At 38.6% G+C, this 27,347-nt stretch overlaps 1 protein-coding gene across 6 annotated transcripts in view; it reads right to left on the bottom strand.

The window, feature by feature from the left end:
• Nucleotides 1–27,347, bottom strand: part of ACER3 (alkaline ceramidase 3) — a 162,963-nt gene that overhangs the window by 73,445 nt on the left and 62,171 nt on the right. For 4 of the 6 annotated variants that reach the window (XM_055320475.1, XM_055320476.1, XM_055320477.1 and 1 more), the window contains one exon: nucleotides 16,170–16,222. The exons of 1 other annotated variant lie outside the window; for it this stretch is intronic. In XM_055320475.1, the coding sequence (XP_055176450.1) occupies nucleotides 16,170–16,222 (53 nt within the window). Of the gene's footprint in view, nucleotides 1–6,588; nucleotides 6,691–16,169; nucleotides 16,223–27,347 lie in introns of all 6 variants that reach the window. One more of the 6 variants, XM_055320479.1, reaches the window with a different exon arrangement.

Here is a 27,347-nt window from a genome sequence, read left to right as displayed (position 1 = left end):
GACTGAGAGAGAAAGAGAGAGGCAGAGACATAGGCAGAGGAAGAAGCAGGCTCCCCACAGGGAGCCCGATGTGGTACTTGGATCCCGGAACTCTGGGATCACGCCCTGGGCCAAAGGCAGACGCTCAACCACTGAGCCACCCAGGTGTCCCAGGGCATGGATTCTTAAATCTGGGTAATACAAATACAGAAGTTTTATTTCAAAACCATGAGTAGCAGAATTATAACTGGTCAAAGAGCAGAGTTCCAGGTTGGGGGTATGGTATATGACTGAAGATAAGTCTAGAGATGTAGATAGGGGCCAGATCTCAGCTTGTGGCTCAAATCATGAGCCTGACCTATGGGAACTATTAAAGCTGTTTAAAAGCTGGCATGCCTTCTGGAGAGCGGACACTGCATTTTACAGGCCTCATTTCTTTCTTTCTTTCTTTTTTTTTTTTTTAAAGACACATTTATTCAGCGTCATGATCAGACTATTACATTTAGCAATCAACAGCATGGGTGCAAAAAAAAAAATCTACATTAAAACCCTTTGTTGGAATGCTTTACACTTTCCACAGAACAGAAACTAAAATAACCTGTTATACAATTAGTCACAAATACAGTCCTCGAGTTTTTTGCCCATACACATGAGTATTGTCTAAAACATGTCTTCTTTGTAGCAGTTAGGCCCTGCCACCACTGTGCTTGGCTGAGTTCACAAATCTGTTGTAACCTGTAGCTTCCCTGTCACTTCTCTGGCTCTCCTTTCCTGCTAAGCTTTGTTTCCTGGCAGTAATTAAAACCTTCTGCCACTGCCATAGCTGCTGCTGCTGCTGGAACCACCATAGCCACCTTGGTTTCGTGGTTTGGCAAAGTATTGGCCTCCACCACCATAGGGGGCAGAGCTTCTGCCTCCAAATTTCCTCCTTTCATGGGTCCAAAATTTGAGGATTGATTGTTGTAATTGCCAAAATCGTTATAGCTTCCGCCACCTCCAAAGTTGCTTCCGTCATTACCAAATCCGTTATAACCATCCCCACTGCCACCGTATCCACCACCAACCACCTCAACTGCCACAGAAGCCACCTCGACCACTGAAGTTCCCTCCACGACCAAAGTCGTCATTCCCACCAAAACCACCTCCACGACCACCACCAAAGTTTCCAGAACCACTTCGGCCTCTTTGGCTGGACGAAGCACTAGCCATCTCTTGCTTCAATAGGGCTTTCCTTACTTCACAGTTGTGGCCATTCACAGTATGGTATTTTTGAATGACAATCTTGTCTACAGAGTCGTGGTCATCAAAGGTCACAAAAGCAAAACCTCTCTTTTTGCCACTGCCTTGGTCAGTCATGATCTCAATCACTTCAATTTTCCCATACTGTTCAAAATAACCTCTTAGATGATGTTCTTCAGTGTCTTCTTTAATGCCACCGACAAAAATATTTTTCACAGTTAAGTGGGCACTGGGTCTTTGAGAATCTTCTCGGGAGAGAGCCCTCTTTGGTTCCATGACTCTTCCCTCCACCTTGTGCGGCCGGGAGTTCATGGCCGCGTCCACCTCCTCCACTGTGGCGTACCTGATGAACCCAAAGCCTCTGGAACGCTTGGTGTTGGGGTCTCTCATTACCACACAGTCCGTAAGCGTCCCCCATTGCTCAAAATGGCTCCTCAGACTCTCATCAGTTGTTTCAAAGCTCAAACCTCCGATGAAGAGCTTCCGTAGCTGCTCGGGCTCTTTGGGAGACTCTGACTTAGACATGACGGCGGTGGGAGGGGAGACTTTAACGATGCTTACTCGGCGGCGTCCAGGGACAGAAAAGCACAGGCCTCATTTCTAACACTTGTACAAAGCCTAGCAAACTCTGCTCAAAGAGTGAAAACAATTAGTTTTGTTTGTAGGAACAGTATTTCTGCTCTGGTATGACAAATGGATAGGGAGGCAGGGACACCAATTAGGAAACAGTTACATGGGGATCCCTGGGTAGCTCAGCGGTTTAGCACCTGCCTTTGGCCCAGGGTTCGATCCTGGAGTCCCCGGATCTAGTCCTGCGTCGGGCTCCTGGCATGGAGTCTGCTTCTCCCTCCTCTTGTATCTCTGCCTCTCTCTCTCTCTGTCTATCATAAATAAATAAATAAATCTTAAAAAAAAAAAAAAGGAAACAGTTACAGAAATCTGGATTGGAGATGATAGATTAAGGTCATGGCCATGCAGATAGCTAGAGCTAGATGCATTTGGGCTTCCAGTGTTTTCAGAAGTGAGAAAGTAGAGAAATTAAAGAGGAATCACAGGGTTTGGCTTGGGCTTTCAGTATAAGGTGGTTCCATTCATTGATATAGGAAGCAAAAGGGAAACAAGGGTAATATATTTATAACCAGAACATCTGTTGTTTACATTATAAAGTCTGAATTAGCTTACATTATTACCTAGCATTTAACCAATTTTTGTTTTTGTATTATAAAGAAAATTATAGGTGAACACTTATTTTTCTTTGGTTTTATTTTCTAGGATAAATATAATTACTTTTATTTATGAGAAAAGGGTGAATACATTCTTTTTTTTTTTTTTTTTTTTTTACTAGCATCTACTTTTTTCTCCCCCCTAATATCAAACATAGATGCTTGGTAGAGAATACTTAGAAAAAGCAGAAAAACATAAAGAAAAATTCCACATGGCTGAAGAAATTATGAAATTGCCTTTAACTTTACCCTCCTCAGGATTATCAATAACTGTATATGTCAGTTAGTGAAAGCAAAAAAGAATGAGTTGAACGAATGAATAGGTAAGAAAATCTGGGAGAAGTCTCCTAAAAACTTGAAGTGTTTATACTCCAACCACCAGCAATGGAAGACAAAGTCCTAAGATAGGTAAAGGAAACACAAAGAAGTAAATGAAACAAAATGTAGGTCCTAATCTTGTCTCTCACTTTCTGTCTAACTTCTAGTCCAGTTACTTCACCTCTCTTGGCTATTTTTCCATATATAAAATTTGTTAATTGAACTACATTTTAAAAACCTTTCTAGGGGTGGCTGGGTAGCTAACAGTTCAGTGTCTGCCTTTAGCTCAGGTCATGATCAAACCCCTGGCAGGGAGCCTGCTTCTCCCTCTCTCTCTGCCCCTCCCCGCAGCTTGTGCTCTCTCTCAAGTAAATAAATAAAATCTTAAAAAAATAAAAATAAAAATCTCTTCAAAATTAAAGTTCTATAATACTAAATTGTTCTTTGGTATCTTTCACACCCCTATTTGAAGGCCACTCCTGGTGTCTCTCTTCCTTTTCCAACGTTTCCTTCAAATTCATTCCCAAATGCGTTGCTCTTGGCTAATTGCTGAAAGGATGTGACACATTAATCATGAGAAGAGTCAATGATAGCTTAAAACATTACCCTTCACAGAAGCACACCTAATAGTACTCAAAGGAATGAATAACTAACAATGAATCAATAATGGTGTTTCAGACATTCTAACTAAAGAAAAAGGAAAGAAACTAATACTTAATAAACACTTATCTACCAGATCCTATGATGACAGTCTCACGTATGCCAATCAATTGATCCTTACAAATACTCCTACAGGTATTATTAAATCCATTAGATAGATAAGGAAACAAAAGCTCAGAAAGCTTAAGTGGCATAGATATGCTCAAACAGCCAGCAAAGTGGTAGTAGAATCGGAATTGGAGCCCAAGCAGTCTCCTAGCAATAATAAATCTGAAAAAAATACCATCTAAATTCCAAATCACTCTTAAGACAGAACTGTCAAAATCAGCTTGTGCTCAGTTTAGGCAGAAGTAAAGACTAGGCCTCCATTTTCTCTACAGCTACAACAAGCTAAAATTCAGGCTGATGAAAAGGTTCACTGAGCACCAGGGTCAGTTAAGTGGCAGCACTGTCATTTTATACTTTCCTTCAGTGACTGTGCATAAAAAAACAATGGCCTAACCTAGCTGAGCCAAATTTATCCTGAAAGGAGACAAGACAAGAAGGCTTCAAGGAATCATTTTATGTTTAAATTAGAGAGGTGGGGAAGCTGTTTTAAAAAGTCCTTCAGGGCAGCCCCGGTGGCACAGCGGTTTGGCGCCATCTGCAGCCCAGGGTGTGATCCTGGAGACCCAGGATAGAGTCCCACGTCGGGCTCCATGCATGGGGCCTGCTTCTCCCTCTTCCTGTGTCTCTGCCTCTCTCTCTCTCTCTCTCTCTCTCTCTCTCTCTCTCTCTCTCTCTCTCTCTCTCTGTATCTCTCATGAATAAATAAATAAATAAAATCTTTCAAAAAATAAAAATAAAAAATAAAACGTCCTTCAATACTGAGGATTTTCCCCTCCTCTATCATTGGGAAATTGAGTCAAATATAATTTCTGTCCAAATAGGCAAGCACATAAAACCATCCTTATAGACCTAAAGAGGCAAGAAATAAGGGATCTGTATAATTTGTCCCAAAAAGCTGATATAGTATTACAATAATGATAAAGCACAGAATCAAAGATCTCAGGATCAAATGCCATCTGGTCCATCCAATGCTGTGTTATCTTGGTAATAATCTTACCAACAATTAAACTTATATGCAAAACCCAAAGTGTGTCCCACTTCTGCTCCAAATCTATTAATGGCTTATAGGGGGGATAAAGTCCAAGAGGAAGTTTAGATCTGGCCTCTGGTTAGCTTCTCAAACCATATCTCTTACTATTTAGTTCAATGTCTACACAGAGCAGGTACTCAATAATGTAACAAATGTTAGCTATTAATACTGTTAGGACTGTCACTAACATCAACACACATTCCCATTCCATCCATAGCTACAACCACAATGCATTACTTGCAGTCCCCTGAGGTGCCAGATATACTGTCATCTCTGTGGGTTTGAGTTGGCCTGGCAAATTCCTATTCATCTTTGAAGATGCAACTCACACATGTGTTTGAGTCACCTGTGTGAAACCCTTTCTCTGATCTTCCTCCTCTAAATAATTTCTCTTTCCATTTCCATAGCATACTGTAGGTCCCTTTACCACTACATTCACTAGCATATTACCTTCTTCATTTCTAAACCACAGATTCCTCGAGGAAAGGACTATATCATCTTTATGCATACCTATTGCCCAAGTATCAATTTTTGAATTAATGAAAGTTTTTGTCCAGCTTATGCTTGGGCACCTCCAAGGACAGAGGACACAAGATCTTTAAGAAGCTCTTACTAGGGATCCCTGGGTGGCGCAGTAGTTTGGCGCCTGCCTTTGGCCCAGGGCGCGATCCTGGAGACCCGGGATCGAATCCCACGTCGGGCTCCCAGTGCATGGAGCCTGCTTCTCCCTCTGTCTGTGTCTCTGCCTCTCTCTCTCTCACTGTGTGGCTATCATAAATAAATAAAAATTAAAAAAAAAAGAAGAAGCTCTTACTAGCTCAGAAAATTCTTCCCAAGGTGTCTCTTTTATGCCACTATGACCACAAAGAGCAAAATGTTTTTCAACATGATAACCTTTCAAACACGAATTCATAAAACATTTATGTAGTACTCTGTGCTCTATAAGTATAGGGATACACCAAGGTCAACCAGAGTCCCTGCTCTTAGATATCTCATATTCTGATACAGAAGAAAGATATTTATAAAGCAAAAGATTAAGGGCAATAACAGAGAAGCACAAAGCAGTTGTAGAGGAACATATGAAGGGTACATATCCTACCCTGGGGCCATGGAAGGCCTCCTAGAGAAGCTGCCACTTTGGCTAAGACTTTAAAGGACGAACAGGAATTGTCCAAGGGAGGGAGGGAAGTGTAATAGGGCTAGACATGAAAAATGCATAAATCTGAGAGATTCCAGTATGTACAGCTGAGTGAGGGGAGTGTCTTCTCTTCTTCAGGCTACATGTTCCCAGTTTCTTCCCCTCAAGCATCAAGACTAGAGTTTTAGTTCTTTCACCATTTTGGTGTTTCTCATTTGAAACTGACAAGCCAAGTCAGTCCTCAGAACTGAAATATAGTCATGCTGTATCTACTCAGCACACAGTAGGAGCAACTATCCTTCCTTCCCTCAGATACTTAGTCTCGCCTTGTCTCAACACATTCATGAGGTTGTTTCTTTATATATGTGACAGATACACACTATCATACAGGGTTACTGTTTTAGGAATAACAAGCAGGAACAATCCCAGAGATTTAAAAACTTACCTAAGTCTTAAAAAAAACACGCATTTAAGGGAATGTCAGAGATTGCCATATGTACAGAATTAGAGTAGATATGTTTTGCAAATTGTTCTGGTTATCCATTACTGTATAGCAAACCACCTTAAAACTGAGTGGCTTAAAATACCAAGATTTACTTTGCTGATTAATATGCATTTTGAGTAGAGCTGGGGAGTAGTTCATCTCTCCTTCACTCAGGGTTAGCTGGGACAGCTCAAACAAAGGCTGGAAGCTAGAATCATCTAAAGATTCACAAACTCAAATTTTGGGCAGTTGATGCTAGCTGCAGTCTGGGGACTTCAGATGAGGCAGGAACATTTATACATGACCTTTCCACATGGCTGAATGGCTTCTTTACAACATGGTGCTGGGTTCCCAGGGTAAGCAACCCAGGAGGATGAGGAAGCAGCTCTATTAGAGTTTTGCGACTCACTTTTGGAAGTCATATAGCTTTATGTCCACCACAGTAACAGTCCTGTGCAGATTCAAGGGCAAGGAACAAAGATTATACCTCTTGAGGAAAGTCAATGTCACACTGTAAGAAAAGCAGGTGGGATGAGATATATTGGTGTTAGGATCTTTGGAAAATACAATGATCTGCAACATAAATAAAACTCAGGCAGTCCAGGTGACTCAGCGGTATAGCGCCACCTTCAGCCCAGGGCGTGATCCTGGAGTCCCGGGATATAGTCCCATGTCCGGCTCCCTGCATGGAGCCTGCTTCTCCCTCTGCCTGTGTCTCTCCCTCTCTCTCTGTGTGTCTCTCACGAATAAATAAATAAAATCTTTAAAAAAACATCATAAATAAATCTCAAAATTGAATTAAACACCCCCAACCCCCAAGGACAGGAGGTAGTCTGTGATGGGGGAAACAAAGGCACAAGAAAAATTATTAAATTTTGTTACTCCTATAGTCCATTGACAAGTCCTTGAAACAGGCAGAGTGACATTCCTCTAGGGACTCAAGTGACTTGACAATGATACTTTGCTGAGGGTAAAGAACAATCTTAGCCCAACCCCCAGGATCCTGTGAGTCTACTTTAACATATAGAAATTCCTTTGGAAATTTTCTTTATCTCTACCCCTCACAATATATGTTGGCAATTATTCCCCAAGCATATGCCCCACTAATAATCATCTGAAGGGTCTCATGACTCAGGCTTTATTAGCTAGTAATAAATGACCTTTTCCCAAAAATAGTTAGCCCCCATCAAGGTCCTGGAAACCTTGCTTCCAAAATTCCTCAGAGACTTTCACTATCCCTGACCCCCTCCCAACTTGTAAGTCTATAATGGGCCACTCCTCATGACCCCAGTGCAGCTCTTTCTGCCCACAACTCCTGTGAGCAGGACATCTCAAGAATTCTTTCTTGACCGTTGGTCCTAACATCTTTCCTACATCAGTCTGCTTTAGAATGAAGGATATTCAGATTGGCTTATTGTTACTACTCCTCCAAAGCATATTTGAGTCTTTTAAAGTCTCTTTTCTTTTAAAACAAGCATAAGCATGTGCTTTCCTTATTACAAAAGTTATTTCATGTTTATTATAGAAAATGTGTAAAACATAAATGCAAAAGAGAAAGAAATATAATTCCCTGTAATCCCACAATCCAGGGATAACTATTTAATACTTTAATGCATCTCTTTAGTTATTCACTCATGTGTTTAATTAAATGTCCTTCCTTTCTTCTTCAAACGCTTCTTCCCTTCCACTTACATATTTAATGGGCAAATCCCATGTGCCAGTGCTAGTCTATATGCTAAAGTAGAGTGGTATTTAAAAGTAGGATCGCTGCTCTCAACAAGTTTACATTCTATTGGGGGAGACCAGGCCAGTGTGACTGGAGTGTAGTAAACAATGCAGAGAAGAGTAAAAACTGAAGTTGTAGAACTTGACCATGGGCCAGATCATGTAGGCCCCAGTAAAGATTTAAATTTCACTTTAATTGCAAATGGATGTCTTGGACAGTTTTCAGCAGAACAATATGATATAATTTAAAATTTAAAAGACTAACCTGAATGGCTGCAGGGGCAACAGCTCACTATTGCAGTAGCAAGGAAATGAGACGGTGATGGCTTACACAAGGGTAGGCATTGTGAAAACAGAACACATTATCTAATTTATTTTATTTTTTTTAAAGATTTTATTTATTTATTCATGAGAGACACAGAGAAAGAGAGGCTGAGACACAGGCAGAGGGAGAAGCAGGCTCCATGCAAGGAGCCCGACGTGGGACTCGATCCCAGGTCCCCAGGATCAACACTCTGGGCTGCAGGCAGCGCTAAACCGCTGCGCCACCAGGGCTGCCCCCATTATCTAGTTTATATTTCAAAAATCAAGCCAGAAGAATGGGTAACAGATGTGATGTGAGGGATGAGGGGAAGAAAGAAATCAGGGATGATTCTAGGTTTCAGCGTTGGCCACTATGTAGAGATGGCATCAGAGTAGATACTAGGGGAGGAAGTGGTATGGAAAAATAAATAATTACATACTGTCCATATTAAAGGTTGAGATTCTACGAGACATTGAAGTGGTATGTCAAACATATAGTTGGTTATACAAATCTAGAGCTCAAAGATGAGGTTAGAACTGAAGACAGATGTTCTGAAGTCAGCATAAAAATCATATTTAATAGCATGATACTATATGAGATCACCTAGGAGAGAATACAGAGAATGTAGCCTAAGACTAAAAGAGTGGCCACAGCCCCTTCCTCAGCACTTCCTGCAGAGGTGGCAGCCATCTCCTACTCGGCATCATGGCTACCCTCAGACCTCTGGTAAAGTCCAAGAAGTACATCCGGCACATGTCAGACCGATATGTGAAAATTAAGCGCAACTTGTAGAAACTCAGAGGCGTTGACAATAGGGTACACAGAAAATTCAAGGGCCCAATCTTGATGCCCAACGCTGGTTATAGGAACAAGAAAACAAAGCTGCCCAGTGACTTTCTGAAGTTCCTAGTCTACAATATCAAAAAGCTTGAAGTGTTGGGACGCCTGGGTGGTTCAGTTAGTTAAGTACCTGACTCTAGGTTTCAGCTTAGCGCATGATCTCAGGGTTGTAGGATCCAGCCTCCCATCCAGCTCCATGCTCATCAGGGAGTCTTGCTTCTCTCCTTCTCCCTCTGCCCCTCCCCCTACTTGTGCACATGTGCATATGCTTTTTTAAGATTAATAAAATCTTAAAAAAAAATAAGCTTGAAGTGCTGACATGCAACAAATCTTACTCTACAGATATTGCTCACAATATCTTTTCTAGGAACCACAAAGCCATTGTGGAAAGAGCAACCCCGCTGGCCATCTGTCAACAGTCCCAATGGCAAGCTGCTCAGTGAAGAAAATGAATAGACAGCTTAAGTACATGTCATATTTTAATAAGACCATAAAACTACACACACATACACACACACACACACACACACACACACACACACACAAAGACTGTCCAGTCAGGTAAGGAAGAAGGCTGAGGGAATTTCCTTTTACATAAAGGAGAAGTAGGAAGCCAAAATAAGTGTTTCACAAAGAAAAAAGCAAATATTGTGTGGAATGCTTACTGAGAGATCAAATGATAAGACAGAAATGTATTTATTGGATTTGGCAAGATGAAGGTCACTGGCAATCTTAATAGCAGTTTCTGTGAAACAAAGGAAGTAATACCTAACTCAATGGGAGGAAAAGAGAGGGAGGTAAGTGTAGAGAGAGCAGACACTCAAACGGTTTTGATGTGAAAGGGAATAAAAAAATAATTCAATAGCTGAAGCAGGACACAGGGTCAAGGGAATAATTTTTAAAGGATAGAAGTTATTTGAGTGTGTTTGTAAGCAAATGGCAGTGAATGAATGTAGTGATTTTTCTAAAGACTGTGGTGGAGCAAGAGACTGGGCTGGAGTATGTAACTGCAGTCTTTGAGTAGGAAGGAGGACTGAAAGGAGATGAGACAACTCTTCCACAATAATAGAAGGAAGAGGATAGTGGTAGAAGATGAGGGAGTTTCTTATTAACTTCTATATTCTTGGTGAAATACTGAAGATATCAGTGAGGAAAAGGGGATATGAGGCAAAAAAGATATAAAAAGAAATCTAAAAAGCAAGACCAACAACTGTGAAATAAATAGTTCTGGAGAATGAAAACTGAAACTGTCAGGGAAATGTAATGGTACTGTCTTAGGGCATTGAGTGGTTGGTTATTTGAGATTTTTGTTCAGTAACTTAAAAGTGAGATCATTTAGGGACACCTGGGTAGCTCAGTCAGTTAAGCATCTGCCTTTGGGTCAGGTCATGATCCTGGTGTCCTGGGATTGAGCCCAAGTCAGGCTCCCTGCTTAGTGGGAAGTCTGCTTCTCCCCTCCATCTGCCCCTCCCCTGCCCACTCTCTAATAAATAAATAAATAAAATCTTTTTTAAAAAAGTGAGATAATTTAACAGACATAATTTCTATGAGTAATTTTAAGCTACTCAGTTCAGGCACAGTATAAGCAGATTAACTGAGCTTGATCAGGGTTGAATATTGCTCAGAAAACAAGGGGCAAAGGTTTGAAGGACATCTGTATGGGTGGATGGGAGTTATAATTTTGGGTCACAGATTACAAACTTTGTGTTTTTTTTTTATTACAAACTTTGTAACAAAGGAAAAGAAATGAGGCAAAATGTACTTCCTTCCAGGTTTATTGTTTATAAACCTAATATAACATTACATAAAGTGTTGTCTTTATAACATTTTCCCATTTCAATAGTCTTCAAAATATTATTTTACTTATCTATTTTTTAAAGGTACTCAACCAGAGATCATGTTTCCTTTATTTTATTTTATTTAAGTAAGCTTTATAGGAACCCCAATGTAGGGCTTGAACTCATGACTCTGAGATCAAGAGTCACATGTTCTACTGACTGAGCCAGCCAAGCTCCTGTCCCTCGAAATATTATTTTAAATGGCTAGAGTACATTTCAACACATAGATATACCAGAGTATATGTAATATATGTAATAATCTCCCTTTTGCTAAACATTTAGATCATTTAAAAATCTTTACTATGTGTAACACTCTCAATTTGTAACATGCTTATAAAACATCTGTGCTCATTCCCAACTGCCCCATCCCCCTTTCCAATTACTTTTTTAGGAAGTATTTTTAGGAGTGCAATTACTGGGTCAAAGAACATGTACATGGTTTTTCTATTAAAAAAATAACTTGGGGATCCCTGGGTGGCTCAGTGGTTTGGCACCTGCCTTCAGCCCAGGGCGTGATCCTGGAGTCCCGGGATTGAATCCCACGTCAGGCTCCCTGCATGGAGCCTGCTTCTCCCTCCGCCTTTATCTCTGCCTCTCTCTTGCTCTGTGTCTCATGAATAAATAAATAAAATATTAAAAAATAAATGAATAAAAATTAAAAAAAATAACTGCAAGGTACAGAAAAGTTTGAAGGACAGTACAAAGAAGTTTTTTTTTTTCCTCTCTAAACTGTTTGAATAAGTTGCTGACATCAGGCTCCATTACTACCAAGTACTCTAGTACATTTCCTACAAAGATATTCACTTGGGTTATAGGTCTTAACCAAATGGAATTTATCATAGGATTGCAAGGTTGGTTCAACATGAGAATCAATGTACTAGACCATACTAATAATAATAAAGGAAAAAACCAATGATGATCTCAAGAAATTCAGGAAAAAGAATCTGAAAACTCCAACATCTTTTCATGATAAAAACTCTCAGCAAACTAGGAATAGAAGGGAGTTTCCTCAGTCTAATAAAGGACATGCACACAAAACTCCAGCCAATACTATAATTAATGATGAGAAACTAAAAACTTTTTTCCTTAGACTAGGAACAAAACAAGAACATCTGCTCTCTCCACTTCTATTCAACAGTGTACTGGAAGTTCTGTTCAGGGCGACAAGGCAAGAAAAATAAGTAAAAGGTATCCAATTGATAAGAAAGACAGAAAACTATCCCTATTTCCACGTCATGATCTTATACACAGAAAGTTCTAACAAATCCACATATGCACACACACAATACTACTAGAGGTAAAAAATAAGTTCAGCAATGTTGTAGGATACAATAACAATATACAAAAATTATTGTTATTTCCACAAATTAGGCATAAGTAAAAAAATGAAATTAAGAAAACTCCATTTACAATAGCATCAAAAACTACAATACTTATGAATACACTTAACAAAAGAAGTCAAGATTTGCACACAAACTATAAAACATCACTGAAAGAAATAAAAGACTTAAATGGGAAGACATCCTATGTTCATGGATTGGAAAACAATATTAAAAATAGCAATACTCTCCAAGTAATCTGTGGATTCAATGGAATCGCTTTCAAAATCCCAGCTAATTTTTGCAGAAATTGATAAGCTGATCCTAAAATTCACATGGAAATGCAAGAGATCCAGAATAGCTTAAGCAATTTTTAAAAAGAGGAACAAATTTGGAGGACTCACAACTCCCAATTTCAAAACTTACTACAAGTCTACAGTAATCAAGGCTGTATGGTACTGGTACTGGAGTAAGTATAGACATATAAGTCAATGGAACAGAATTGAGAGTTGGAAAAAAAAAAGTGTTGAGAGTCAAGAAATAAATTCATACATTTATGATTGCCTGAATTTAGACAGTGGTGTCAAGACAATTCAATGAGGAAAGAACAGTCTTTTTAACAAATGATTCTGGGGTAACTGGATATCCATCCACATGCAAAAGAATGAAGCTAGACTGACTTCATATCACATAAAAATTTTTATTTAAAATGGATTAAAGAAAAAAAATAAAATAAAATGGATTAAAGAATCAGGAGAACAATATTGTTAAAATGTCCATACTACCCAAAGCAGCCTATAGATTTAATGCAATCCCTATCAAAATAGCAACAGCATTTTTCACAGAACTAGAACAAATAGGGCAGCCCCGGTGGCGCAGCGGTTTAGCGCTGCCTGAAGCCTGCGGTGTGATCCTGGAGACCCAGGATCAAGTCCCACGTCAGGCTTCCTGCATGGAGCCTGCTTCTCCCTCTGCCTGTGTCTCTGCCTCTCTCTCTCTCTCTCTCTGTGTGTGTCTCTATGAATAAATAAACAAAATATTAAAAAAAAAGAACTAGAACAAAAAATCCTTACATTTGTATGACACCAGAAAAGATTCTGAGAAGCCAAAGCAATCTTAAAAAAAAAAAAAAAAGAACAAAACTAGAGGTATCACAATCCCAGATTTCAAGATACACTACAAAGCAGTAGAAATCAAAACAGTACAGTACAAGAAAAAAAAAAAGATACATACAAACTCATACAACTGAACAAAAAAACATTCCAATTAAAAAATGGGCAGAGGGACGGACACCTGAGTGGCTCAGCGGTTGAGCATCTGCCTTCGGCTCAGGGTGAGATCTCAGGATCGAGGATCGAGGGGATCCCTGGGTGGCACAGCGGTTTGGCACCTGCCTTTGGCCCAGGGCACGATCCTGGAGACCCGGGATCGAATCCCACCGTCGGGCTCCCGATGCATGGAGCCTGCTTCTCCCTCTGCCTGTGTCTCTGCCTCTCTGTCTCTGTGACTATCATAAATTAAAATAAAAATAGGGATCCCTGAGTGGCGCAGCGGTTTGGCACCTGCCTTTGGCCCACGGCGCGATCCTGGAGACCCGGGATCGAATCCCATATCGGGCTCCTGGTGCATGGAGCCTGCTTCTCCCTCTGCCTGTGTCTCTGCCTCTCTCTCTCTCTCTGTGACTATCATAAATAAATAAATTGAAAAAAAATTAAAAAAAAAAAAGGATCCAGGATCGAGTCCCACATTGGGCTCCTTGCAGGGAGCCGGCTTATCCCTCTGCCTGTATCTCTGCCTCTCTTTCTCTCTCATAAATAAATAAATAAAATCTTTAAAAAATAATATAAAATAAAATAAAAAATGGACAGAGGACATGAACAGACATTTCTCCAAAGAAGACATAGAGATAGCTAACAGATAAAAAGATGTTCAACATTACTCATCATCAAGGATATGCAAATCAAAACCACAATGAGGTATCATCTCACACCTGTCAAAATGGCTAAAATTAAGAACACAGGAAAAAATATGTATTGGCCATGAACTCTTGTATGCCATTGGTAGAAATGATTTTTAGAAACCAGATATGAATGTTAAGTGCACTCTTTGGTACTGGGGTTTCATGCTCCCAGGTTGGCATGCTAATAAATGGGTGCGTATATGTGTATATAGAAATACGTGGGTATGTATATATAAATATATAGGAAATACATAATTTATACTGTGGGCGATTTTCGTTATTAAATCGATTAGCCTCTTTTACTTCTAATACTGGGATATATAAAACATGAGTAGTAACTAAGATATTATATATGAAAGCATTTCATGATTGCTAGAGCTGGACAAATTCCAATTATTTTTTAGTATGATAAAATGCAAAGACTTATCTTTAGGATTATTATTCAGATGTTGCTCACTTGTATCACCATTCTTATTGTGGAAGCTCTTGCCGTATATAGTTGGTTAAATATTTTGAACAGCATTCCTGCCATTTCTCACCATTCCTTGAAACCCATTTTAAGTTACTGCTTTATCACTGTTGTCAGATATATCACACAGTGTGATGACTCCCTGCTTCTCTATGGCACAGTGCAAATCTGTTATGTCATTTCATCTCTTCACTACCTAAAAAGGTTTAACGAATTCTTTCAAATTCTGTTTAAATGTCTTTGACTTTTATACATTCTTTCAAGCTCCACTGTACTGCCACAGAGTACTTCTTTAAAAATAATTTTCATATTATACCATTGTTTATAAGTCTGTTATCCTGGCTAGAAAAGTGTAAGAAATGTGTTCATGCTCAATTAAGTTAGATCAGTGTCTTATTCAATTGCATATTCTCCAAAGCAAGGACAGCCTTATTATAAATATGTGTTGAATATCGGAATCAATCCTAAGGATTAATGCTTATACATTTAATATAGCTGTAATTAATAATTCACAGATCCTTCTGGAATAGCACTAATACAGCAGCTACCAGCCTTATATGGCTACTGAGCACTTGAAATAAACCTAATCTAAATTGAGATATACACCTTATTTCAAGACATTAAACATTTCATTAATAAATTTTTATACTGATTACATGTTAAAATAATATTTCAATATATTTGGTTAAATAAAATATACTATTAAAACTCATTTCACCTATTTCTTTTTAACATGGCCTTTCTTAATGTGGCTACCAAAAAATTTCAAATTACATATATACTCACATTATATCTCTACTGGACAGTGTTGTTCTGAGTTTGTGGGTTAGCAATGGGGAATAAAGAGGTAAACAGATCGAAGACTAGGGATCCCTGGATGGCTCAGCGGTTTAGTGCCTGCCTTCGGCCCAGGGCATGGTCCTGGAGTCCTGGGATCAAGTCCCACGTTGGGCTCCCTGCGTGGAGCCTGCTTCTCTTCCTGCCTATGTCTCTGCCTCTCTCTGTGTGTGTCTCTCATGAATAAATAAAATCTTAAAAAAAAAAAAAGATCGAGGACTAGATATATGGCCTCCTAGAGAAAGACAGTAAATAAAAATCCTTGCATAGCTCTAAAACTTTGCTAGCTAGAGGAACCATCCATTCAAATGGATGCTACTAGAGAGACATGAGAAAATGCAGGCATTGAAGAATATATATTATCTTAGTGAACTGACTGTTTTTACAAAATGTCTCCAGGGGTTTCTACTCTCTAATCCTGCTCTAACATTATACATAGCTGCACAGAGGAGGTCAAAAGCTATACTGCTCTCACTTGCTTTCTCTATGGACAACTTATATGTTCACCTCTTTATTTCACTTAGTCAAATTTGGATCCTTTGGCCTGAAATAAAAACTCCAGATATTTGTAATCTCTTTTTTTTCCCCCTTCAGTCTCTTACCTCAATAGCACCCTCTAGTAATGTACTCTTTCTCAAATCTAAAGTGTCTCTGGGGTGAAGGGAAATAAGCATTTAGTTAATTTTGTCATTACTGACCTGCATTTCATATTTCAGAGTCATGTGGAAGCACCAGGATCCCATTCCTACCACTGAAATTAAAACAAACAAATAAAAAAAACCAATTAGCATGAAATTCTTTGGGGGTGGCCAGAGTGATGTGAGAAGATAATAAGACAATGCAAAAAAGCACTGAATTTTAAGAACAAAATTTATGAAATCTTACGGCAGGATATAGCAGACTCTGTATAAGTTCTAGAATTGATGAAATTTTGATATAGAAAAAAGGCAAGTACAGTATAAGTTCTCATAAATTCCCTTTATAAGTGGACTCTTACTGGATTAGTCAATATTCTCTATTTTTTCTGTAAAATATACTATTGATAATTAGGATACGTTTTTTTTTTCTTTTTTCTTTTTTTTTTAAAGGATAGAAGCTTATTGACTATACCACAAGGGAACAGTGGGCAGGACAGCAAAGGAGACTGTCTGCCTCTCAGGATAAGCTTTAATGTTCACAGCTAATTAGCTACTCTAGTACTTCCGTACACTTTTATCCAAATAGCTGAATTATAAACTTACTAAGAGCCAGAGAGTTATGTTTGTTCCCAAACCTATTAATGACACTGCACTTAGTTATCAGAAATGATTGCAAAAAGACAGCTGTTATTTCTATGAAAACTATTTAAAATGCTTAAAACAGGTTCAATAAAATAGAGTTGTTAAAAAAAAGAGAGTTGTTAATAAAAATTGCTGTTGAATTAAGTGTGGGTAAGATATCAGATTGAGGAAAATAGTAAAAATCCAAAGATTCCATATTTAGGTCTTAAAATTCTTCCCAAGTGTCTCTATTTTAAATAAACTGCTTTCATTTTAGGGTTTTTAAAAATTTGTTTTTTGATGCAAGAGAAACTAAATAGAACTATAATAAGGATTCCATATTTAAAGGCCATGCCATGTATCAAATATCTGTCAAAGATTATATAACTGTTTTAATGAAAATAAAATTTTAAAGTAGGTATATATATAATTTTACAATAATTCTATGTTTTGAATTTTTAAAAATTAGCTGACAAAATATCAGTCCCTATTATACCTTACAAAAAGGCTTCTACTGTGATATATTCAGTTCAATTCAACAAGCATTAACTGAGTGCCTCCTATTAGCTAAATTCAGTTATGGTTACAAAGATAAGCTCCAGTCTTTCACCTTAATAAAGCATATAGTCTAATGGAAGAGACAGGTACATAAGATGCCAATAAGTGGAGATATGATAAAGAGATAGAGAGTACCACAGGGAGCACAGTAGAGGGGTACTTATGAAAGATGACAGAGAAAAGAAACCAGAGGAGTTAGCCTTAAGGGTGTGTAACAGTTGGCCTTAACAAACATGGTAAATGAAGGCATCACCAAATAATCTGTACAAAGCCCCTTGAGAAAAATTTTAAACATTTGTTACTTTTGCTTTTAAAAAAGATTTGTTTATTTATGAATGCACACACACAAGAGTGGGGTCGGGGGGCAAAGGAGGAAGGAGAGGGAGAGAATCTCAAATAGACTCCAAGGTGAGCATGGAGTCTGACGCAGGGCTTGATCCCAGGACCCTGAGATCACAACCTAAGCTGAAACCAAGAGTCGGACACTTAACTGACAAAGCCATCCAGGCATCCCTTGTTATTCTTGCCTTTTTTTAAAATTTTAGTTTAAGATTTACTCATTTATTTGAGAGAGAGGAAGAGAACACAAACAGGAGGGTCAGAGGTAGAGGGAGAAAGAACCTCAAGACTCTGTAGTGAGCACAGAGCCCCAAGCAGGGCCCGATCTTACAACTCTGAAATTATGACCTAAGCAGAAACCAAGAGTCAGAGACTTTTAACCAACTGCACTACCCAATGTTCCATTAGTCTTGCTTTAAAAAAAAAAAAAATCACTTACTGTTCGAAATGAGGTGACAGAAGTAAACAGTTACTGCACTTATTTTACTAAAGAAATGAGGAAGCAGAATCATTGAGGTCTTTTTTCCAAAGGAAAAATTAGAAAGTGCGAAGGTGGAAAATCAATGGAAGACGGGGAGCTCACAAACTGTGGGTTAAAGCCACACACAATATACTGTGAGATAAAAAAAATTAAAATGTAGTGAGATGACCATTCTGAAAGGTAACTGGCCACTTAATCATGCTTTACTCAAGAACTGTTTTTGCCTAAACCTTTTGAAATGTTGTCTTGTACTGTTTATTGTATAGCATTAAAAGTCTGATTTTCAGAGCTCTCTACAATTTACTTCCTTTCAACAATCTATTTCAAATGCAAAGAAATGTAATAGAAGAGCATTACCTTTCTCTATACGATGTTTTCTATTTCGCCACCTTAAAGAAAACTATCAATTTTTGCTAAAGCATATCAGTTTTGAGATAGAATTCACATACTATAAAATTAATTTACCTAAAGTGCACAATTCACTTGTTCGTAAATGTTCAGGTTGTGCAGCTATCATCATTATCTAATTTTAGAAGTTTCATCATCCCAAAGAGAAATTTCACATCTATTAGTAGTCATTCCTTATTTGTCCTCAAACCCCCCCATTCCTCAGCCCTAGTCGACCACTAATATAATTTTTTGTCTCTACAGATTTGCCTGTTCTAGTTTTCATATAAATGGAATCATACAATATATATCTTTTCTGTCTGGTTTCTTTCACTTAGCATATTTTCAAGGTTCACTCATATAGTATATTTCAATAGTTCATTTCTTTCATGGATGAATAATATTTTATTCTATGAATATACTACATTTTATTTATCCATTCATCAGCTGATGGACCTTGTTATACTACATTTTATTTATCCATTCATCAGTTGATGGACCTGTCCCCACCCCACCAATTTGGGGCTTTAATACCAAATGTAACAGTATTTGGGTGTGGAGCCATCAGAAAGTAATTAAGTTTAGATGAGGTCATGAAGGTAAGGCCCTCATGATGGGATTAGTGTCCTCAGAAGACAAGGAAAAGATAGGACCTCACTCTCAATCTGCCTGGCTTGCAACAGGACAGGCCATGCGAGGACATAGAGAAGTAAGTAACCTTCTGCAAGCCAAAAAGATCTTACCAGGAACCAAATCAGCCAGCACCTTAATTCTCGACTTCCCTGCCTCCAGAACTGTGAGATATGTCTGCTGTTCAAGCCACTCAGTCTATGGTATTCTGTTATGGGAGCTTGAGCTAAGACAGATGTTTAGGTTTTTTCACACATTTTGGCTATTTTGAATAACACAGCTATGAACACTCAAGTTTTTGCGCAGATATATATGTTTTCATTTCTCTTGGGTATATATGGTATATATACCTAAGAGTGGAATGTATGGACCATATGGTATAATTCTGTGTTTAGCATTTTGAAGAACTGCCGAAGTGTTTGTCAAAAGCAGCTGCACTATTTTCCACTCCCATGAGCAATATGTGAATTTCTCTACAACCTCCCAATACTTGTTACTGACTGTCTTTCTGATTATAGCCAATCTAATGGATTGAAGTGGTATTCACTGTGGTTCTGATTGGCATTTCCCTAATGATTGCCTCCTGTAGAATGTTCTTTATTATAGATTTATTTTTCTGATGGACTTTTTTATTTTTTAAAGATTTTATTTATTTGAGAGAGATACAGATATAGTGAGAAAGAGCACAAGCAGGGAGGAAAGGGAGAGGTAGGTTCCCCACTGAGCAGGGAGCCCAACATGGGCCTCCATCCTGGATGCTGGGATCATGACCTGAGCCGAAGGCAGACACTTAACCAACTGAGCCTACATAAGCATCTCTTTTTTTGGAGCAGTTTTAGGTTTACAATAAAATTGAGGAGACAATGCAAAGACTTTCCATACAAACCCTGCCTCCTCACATGCATAGTGTCTCTCACCATCAAGATCCCCTATCCCAATGGTATATTTGTTACAACCAATGTACCTACACTGGTATATCGTTATCACCCAAAGTCCACAGCTTACATTTTATGGTTCACTCTCGGGTATGGACAAATTTATAATGACTTGTATTCACCATTATCATAGAGAACTGTTTCATTATCCTAAATTCCTTTGCTTTGCCATTTCATTTCTCCCTCTATTTGAACCCTGGCAACCATTGATCTTTTTATGGTCTCCATAGTTTTGCCTTTTGCAGAGTATCAATAGTTGGAATCATCGGTTAGTAATACGTATTCTTTCACTTACTAATAGGCATATAAGGTTCCTTCTTGTCTTTTCATTGTTTGATACTTCACCTCTTTTTAGCACTGAATAAATATTTCATTGTCAAAAGGCATCAGTTTACCTATCCATTCACCTACTAAAGGACATCTAGGTTGCTTCCAAGCACAGCCTTATAAATAAAGCTATAAATAAATAAATAAATAAATAAATAAATAAATAAATAAAGCTATTATAAACACCTGTGTGCAGGTTTCTGTGTGAGGACAAGCTTTCATTTCTTTTGGGTAAATACCAAAAAGTGTGACTGCTGAATCATATGATGAGTATATTTAATTTTGCAAGAAACTGTCAAACTGTCTTCCAAAGTGGCTATACCATTTTGCATTCCCACCACTAATGAATGAGAGTTCCTGCTGCTCCACTCATTTCCTTTTCAATAAATATTTACTGGGCCCTCAACAAGTTCCAAGCATTTCCTCTGAAATAAATGAGTGAACAAGAGAAATAAGGTTCCTGTTTTCAGAATTTTAAGCCATTAAAAATATGAAAAGGGCCGTTTCAAAGCTTGGGAGTCCATTATATACTGGGGTTATAACAACATCTAGGGAGTCAGAGGATGGCTATTGGGGGAAGTAACACATAAGATAGGGCTTGAAGGACAAACTGGAGTTAAGCAGGTAAAAGGATTTTTTAACAAATGAGCTCATTCTGTGTAGAGGATCAGGCAGATGTAAAGGGCAAGGTAGTACATTTAAAAAATCAAAGATCTGGGCAGCCCAAATCGCTCAGTGGTTTAGCGCCATCTTCAGCCCAGGGCGTGATCCTGGAGACCCAGGATCATGTCCCACATTGGGCTCCCTGCATGGAGCCTGCCTCTCCCTCTGCTGGTGTCTGTGTGTCTCTGTGTGTCTCTCATGAATAAATAAATAAAATCTTAAATAAATAAATACATAAATAGTCATAATAAAATCTGATTCAGATTTGTACTTTATACTAAAGACAAAGTACATTGTTGAAAAACTATGCGCATATACACATGCATACATACAGGGACTAATATAGCTTTGCATTTTTAAAAATATTGCTTTAGTTACAAGGCAGGAAAATGTCTAAAGGAGTGGTCTCTCAACTTTGATGGCAAAAAAATTTTTTAGAAACCTCACACATATATATATTTATTTATAAACTGTATATACACTACTGTGTTAAGACTATATACATTTTAAAACACAAAAAGTAGAAACTTAGGAGAATGAGGTAAAGAAAGAGGTAACATATATACAAATAGAAGTCACAAAGTTTTCTTTGTGCACCTCAACAGATCATTTTCCTTATCACGTCGGGTTGGGAACATTCTACTTGATGACTACAAGTTTAAATAATAAAGACTAAATTTGCAAGGCATACATGAAGCTTCATAATCTAATTCCACTCATTTATTTTACTGCAATTTGTAGTTCAGTCACACCTGACTGCTTACCTGACTGATCTCTTTTTTTTTTTAAATGTCATCTTTTGTGAAGTTTGTTTTTTTTTTTTTTAAGATTTTATTTATTTATTCATGAGAGACACACACAGAGAGAGAGGCAGAGCCACCGGCAGAGGGAGAAGCAGGCTCCATGCAAGGAACCCGACATGGGACTCGATTCCGGGCCTTCAGGATCATGCCCTGGGCTGCAGGCGGCGCTAAACCGCTGCGCCACCGGGGCTGCCCCTGACTGGTCTCTTATCTCACACTATCAACTTCTAGTCTCCTCTGCCTTTGCTGGTCTTGTGATTAGCTCATCCTTTCTACCTGGAAATTTATCCCCTGACTCCAATCCCACCTGCCTATAACCTATGTCTCTGCTCACTGAAATGTTACACAACTTGGGGCACTTGGCTGGCTCAGTCGGAAGAGCATGAGACTCTTGACCTTGGGGTAGTGAGACTGAGCCCCATGATGGGTGTAGAGATTACCAAAACAAAAACAAAAACATGAAACCTTACACAATTTCTAGATCCAACTAATTTTTGCTCATTCCTGTTAGCTTCTTGTGAAATAATTTCAAACTTCAGAACTGTTTAAACAATGGTAAACTGCTGGGTATGTTCTACTCAGAATCACCATTTCTAATATTTTGATATATATACCCATATATGTGTGTATACCTAAATGTATATATATGTAAATATATTATGTATACACATATAATTATTTTTATGAACCATTTATGAGTAAACTGAATACCTCACATCCCTTAACCCTTAATATTTCAGTGTATATCCCATATCCATTTTATTTTTTCTCATATCCTTTTTAATTATTTTTTTTTAAGATTTTACTTATTTATTCATGAGAGACACACAGAGAGAGGCAGAGACACAGGCAGAGGGAGAACAGGCTCCACGCAGGGAGCCTGATGTGGGACTCGGCCCCGAGTCTCCAGGATCACACCCTGGGGTTGAAGGCGGTGCTAAACCACTGAGCCACCCAGGCTGCCTCCCATATCCATTTTAAAAGTCACCTCCTAGTCAAATCTTCCTCTGCTTTGTCTTCCATTAAGACAACCATACAAGACATATATAAGAAATAGTGTTTGACTAGGCAAGTAGTTATCAGCTTTTGGAGAATGCTATTTTGCCTAGAGAACTTTATAAATGCTATGTCCTTGTTCTAGAAACTCCTAATTCAGTGAGTACTCTGGTACCTGTATTTTAAAGGCCTGCCAATGATTTTGCTGAACATCAAAAGTCAAAGATCACTGTCAAATTTTAAGATTCATAAAGGCATGGTCCAGCTTTCTATAGTTCACTAAAGAATCTCCAGAACCTAGCACAGTGCTGAACATATAAAGAACATTTATTGAGTACTTGCTAATTGATTTTTTTTTCTTTCTCCTCAGTGATCCAGCACTTCACATTAGAGTATGTGTATGTGTAGTCGACGGTAGTGAGGAATGTCTCTGAATTGAGAAAATATAATAGGGGAAAAGAGTTCCAAAGAGGAAAAACATTATTTCAGTAGAATGTAGACAGTAAGAACAGAAAGGCCTGCCTCACAAGCTGATGTCTGAGATAGAACTTAAGAGAGATTCTAAGGCAGATACAGCGAGGGAGAACATGCAAGTGGAGAACACATACACAATTTGAGTAAAGGTATGGAGATGTGGACAATGCTTAAGAATAGGCATTTCATTCAATAGAACTGGAGTATCAGAGAGGAAAAGAAAATATGTCAGAAAGGTGAGCTGGTAGCATATAGTGTTTTTAGTTTGCACCTGTTATACCAGTGCCAGGTATAGTACTTTATATACTCTACCTCCAAAACTTTCAAAAGATCCACAACGTATTCCCACATTATTGTTCCCATTTTGTACAGGAAGAAAGTGATGTTTGGAAAGGTTATGAAACTGACCAAGGTCAAATAGCTAGTAAGTGGCAGAGCTCAGATTAGAAACAAAGTCCTTCTGTTCTAAAGCCTTGCCTTGTGTCACATTTACTCTTGGAAACAATTAAGAGAAACCACAGAATTTTGATAAGGCTGTATGGTGGCAGGTGTCCAAAGGAAGAGAACTTTTACTTAGGAAAAGAATGCATGATGTCCCATGTCACCTGTGAAGTTGGTAAGAAGTATAATGAGAAGTATAGGTTGTCAATTAGAATGACAAAAATGGAAAGAAAGAGGCTGATCCTAGAGATCACAAAGATAGAACCTGAAGACTTGGCTAATGAAGGGATATGGGAAGGGGGACTAGTCAAGGATGAAACTGTAGTTTTGTACCCAGGACCTAAGGAAACTTGTGGCACAGGAAACAAAGGCAGGAGGTAGCTTGCAAAGGGAAGGAGAAAAATAAACTAGGATGTCCAAAAGCAAGCCTCTACCATGAACCAGATGGGAAACTCAGCCACATGCCTACATTTCACAAGAAATCAAAGTAGAGTTCAGGAACTATTTTGGTCACTTTCCCTCTAATCAGTGGTTAACACAGGCTCTCTCCAGACACTAAATGTCTAATGTCTCTCCAGACATTAAAATAATGGGAAGAGGGACACTTGGGTGGCTCAGTTGGTTGGGCGTCTGCCTTTGGCTTGGATCATGATCTCAGTGTCCTGGGACTGAGTCCTGCCATCAGGCTCCCTGCTTCTGCTCTCTGTCAAATAAATAAATAAAATGTTTAAAAAAAATAATGGAAAGAAAATGAGGGGTGACTGGCTGGCTCAGTCAGTAAAACATGGGACTCTTCATCTCAGGGTTGTGAGTTTGAGCCCCCACATTGGATGTAGGGATTACTTAAAAATAAAATCTTCAAATATATATAACAGGAAAATAAGACCAAGAGTATAAACAGTGATAACTAAGTCTCTTAAAATAATTTATCATACGGACTATACCCAGATCCAGGGGAAAACTATGATGTGCTTATGTGCTTTAATGGGGAGGAAGGGAGTAAAAACCCTTCTAGCTGTAAATCTCAACAAGTCACAAAAGCAAGATTTTTATTTTTTAAAAAAGATTTTATTTATTTATTCATGAAAGACACACACACACACAGAGAGAGAGAGAGAGAGAGAGAGAGAGGCAGAGACACAGGGAGAGGCCTGCATGAAGCAGGCTCCATGCAGGGAGCCTGATGTGGGACTCAATCCCAGGTCTCCAGGATCACACCCTGGGCTGAAGGCAAGCGCTAAACCGCTGAGCCACCCGGGCTGCCTTTTTTCTTAATTATTTTTTAAAGAATTTATCTATTTATACATGAGACACACAGAGAGAGAGGTAGAGACATAGGCAGAGGGAGAAGCAGGCTCCTCAAGGGGAGCCTGATGTGGGACTCGATCCTGGGACTCCAGGATCACACCATGAGCTGAAGGCAGATGCTCAAACACTGAGTCACCCTGGCATCCCAAAAGAACAATTTTTAAAACCCCACCAAAATTAGTTAATATCTACATACTTTCACAAAAGACTTTATTTATGAGTATGCATTTTTTAAATTAAAGGTTTTATGTATTATTTATCTGGGAGAGACATACAGACAGCGTGAGCCAGGGGAAGGGTCAGAGAGAGGGGGCAGAGAGCAGACTCCCTGCTAAGCATGCAGCCCAACGTGTAGCTCGATGCCAGGACCCTGATACCATGACCTGAGCTGAGGGCAGACACTTAACCAACAGAGTCACCCAGGTACCCCTATGAATATGAATCTTAAAAAGAAAAATAAGCTTGTAATTTAAGGCTGTACATAAAATTGTCTTGACAAGATACAGGTATCTAGAAATTATAAACTTTAATGGGTCAATGCTGATCAAAACTTAAGAAGGGATAATTTATTGTGGTAAGAATATGAATCAAAACAAAATTAGAGGTACCAAATAAAATGCTTTCAAAAGCCAGGTGTGGAAATATAAGTCAGATATTTAAGAATCAAACTTATTTTCATTAGTTGAGAAATGTGGGCAAGGTATAATTTCAGGTTTTGTTATTCAATTCAGGAAAAAATATTCTACAGATGTTCAGTATTATTTTTTTCTCAACAGAACATATTTTCTATAGTTATAAAAAGGCTATCAAAAGAAAAACCTCCAAATCAGCTTTGGAACCTGTTTTTTCCTTTTTAAATCACAAAGGTGCTAAAACAAATTTAGTGTAAGCATATTCTCCCAACCACAATGCTCTCTAAAACCTAATAAAAAAAATCAATTAATGTTCCCTTAAGATTAAAGTACATAGCTAGTTCACTTAGATTTTAGGTAAGTTAGAGATACTGGTATGTCAAGAAGAGTGTAAGACTGGAACTCATGACTACAGAGTGAGGACCCAGTTCTCAATGGGCAATCTTTTTTTTTTTTTTAAATAAGATTTTTTTTTTAAATAAGATTTTATTTATTTATATGACAGAGAGAGAGAGTACGAGAGCAAGTGCACAAGCAGGGGCAGTGGCAGAGTCTACCTCTGGGAGAAGTGGGCTCCCTATTAGGCGACCTGAGGCTCCATTCTCAGGACCCTGAGATCATGACCTGAGCCAAAGGCAGACGCTTAAACTGACTGAGCCACCCAGAGGCCCCTAAATGGGCAATCTTAAACCCACTTGTCTGACCCTCAGTTTCTCACCTATAAAATGTAAAACAATATTCTTATTTCTTTCAGTACTATAAGACTATATTTATGACTATTTTTGTGTTCTTTAAAAGTATCAGATTTTTATAGATTAAATTTCAAAGTCCATATTCAGTCTAAATAAATCTTTTTTTTTATTCATTTCCCTTTCTTTATATTTTTTAAATTTTTTTTATTGGAGTTCAATTTGCCAACTATAGCATAACACCCAGTGCTCATCCTGCCAAGTGCCCCCTCAGTGCCCATCACCCAGTCACCCCAACCCCCCGCCCACCTCCCCTTCCACTACCCTTTGTTCATTTCCCAGAGTTAGGTGTCTCTCATGTTTTGTAGTCTAAATAATTCTATATAAATCTAAGTCAAAGGGTGCCTGAGTGGCTCAGTCAGTTAAGCAACCAACTCTTGATTTCAATTTCTGCTCAGGTCATGATCTTGGGGTCGTGAGATCAAGCCCTGCACTGGGCTATGTGCTGGGCGTGCAGCTTGCTTAAGATTCTCTCTCTCCCTCTGCCTCCTGCCTTGCCTCCATCTCTCTCCTCACCCTCCTCAATATAATCAGTCTAAATCTTTAGCCTAAGACCATTCTCTGGCTCTGTGTGAACACTAAAGATCTTCATTTTTATCTATCAGTATTCTGTATTGCCACCACCTCAGGACCAATACTCTCCTTCCTTCTCTGAAACAGCATGTCTCCTAACAAAGGCCAATTGGGCTCTTGTGCTCTAGGATATCATCTATTCTCCTGTATCTTCAATTTATCATCACCTTTCTCTCTTGCATCATTAATGTCTACTTCTCTAGTGGACTTTTCACATATTCTCTAATACCTCCAAAAGTTACCCTTCTGTCCCATTACCTATGCCTTTTAATTTTCCTGAGTTTTCAAAAGAACTGCCTCTACTTCCTCACCTTCTTCCCC

Source organism: Nyctereutes procyonoides, unplaced genomic scaffold (assembly GCF_905146905.1).
Source record: "Nyctereutes procyonoides isolate TBG_1078 unplaced genomic scaffold, NYPRO_anot_genome, whole genome shotgun sequence".
NCBI lineage: Eukaryota > Metazoa > Chordata > Mammalia > Carnivora > Canidae > Nyctereutes > Nyctereutes procyonoides.
Note: the sequence above shows the minus strand (reverse complement) of the source record. Positions and strands in the feature narration are given on the sequence as shown.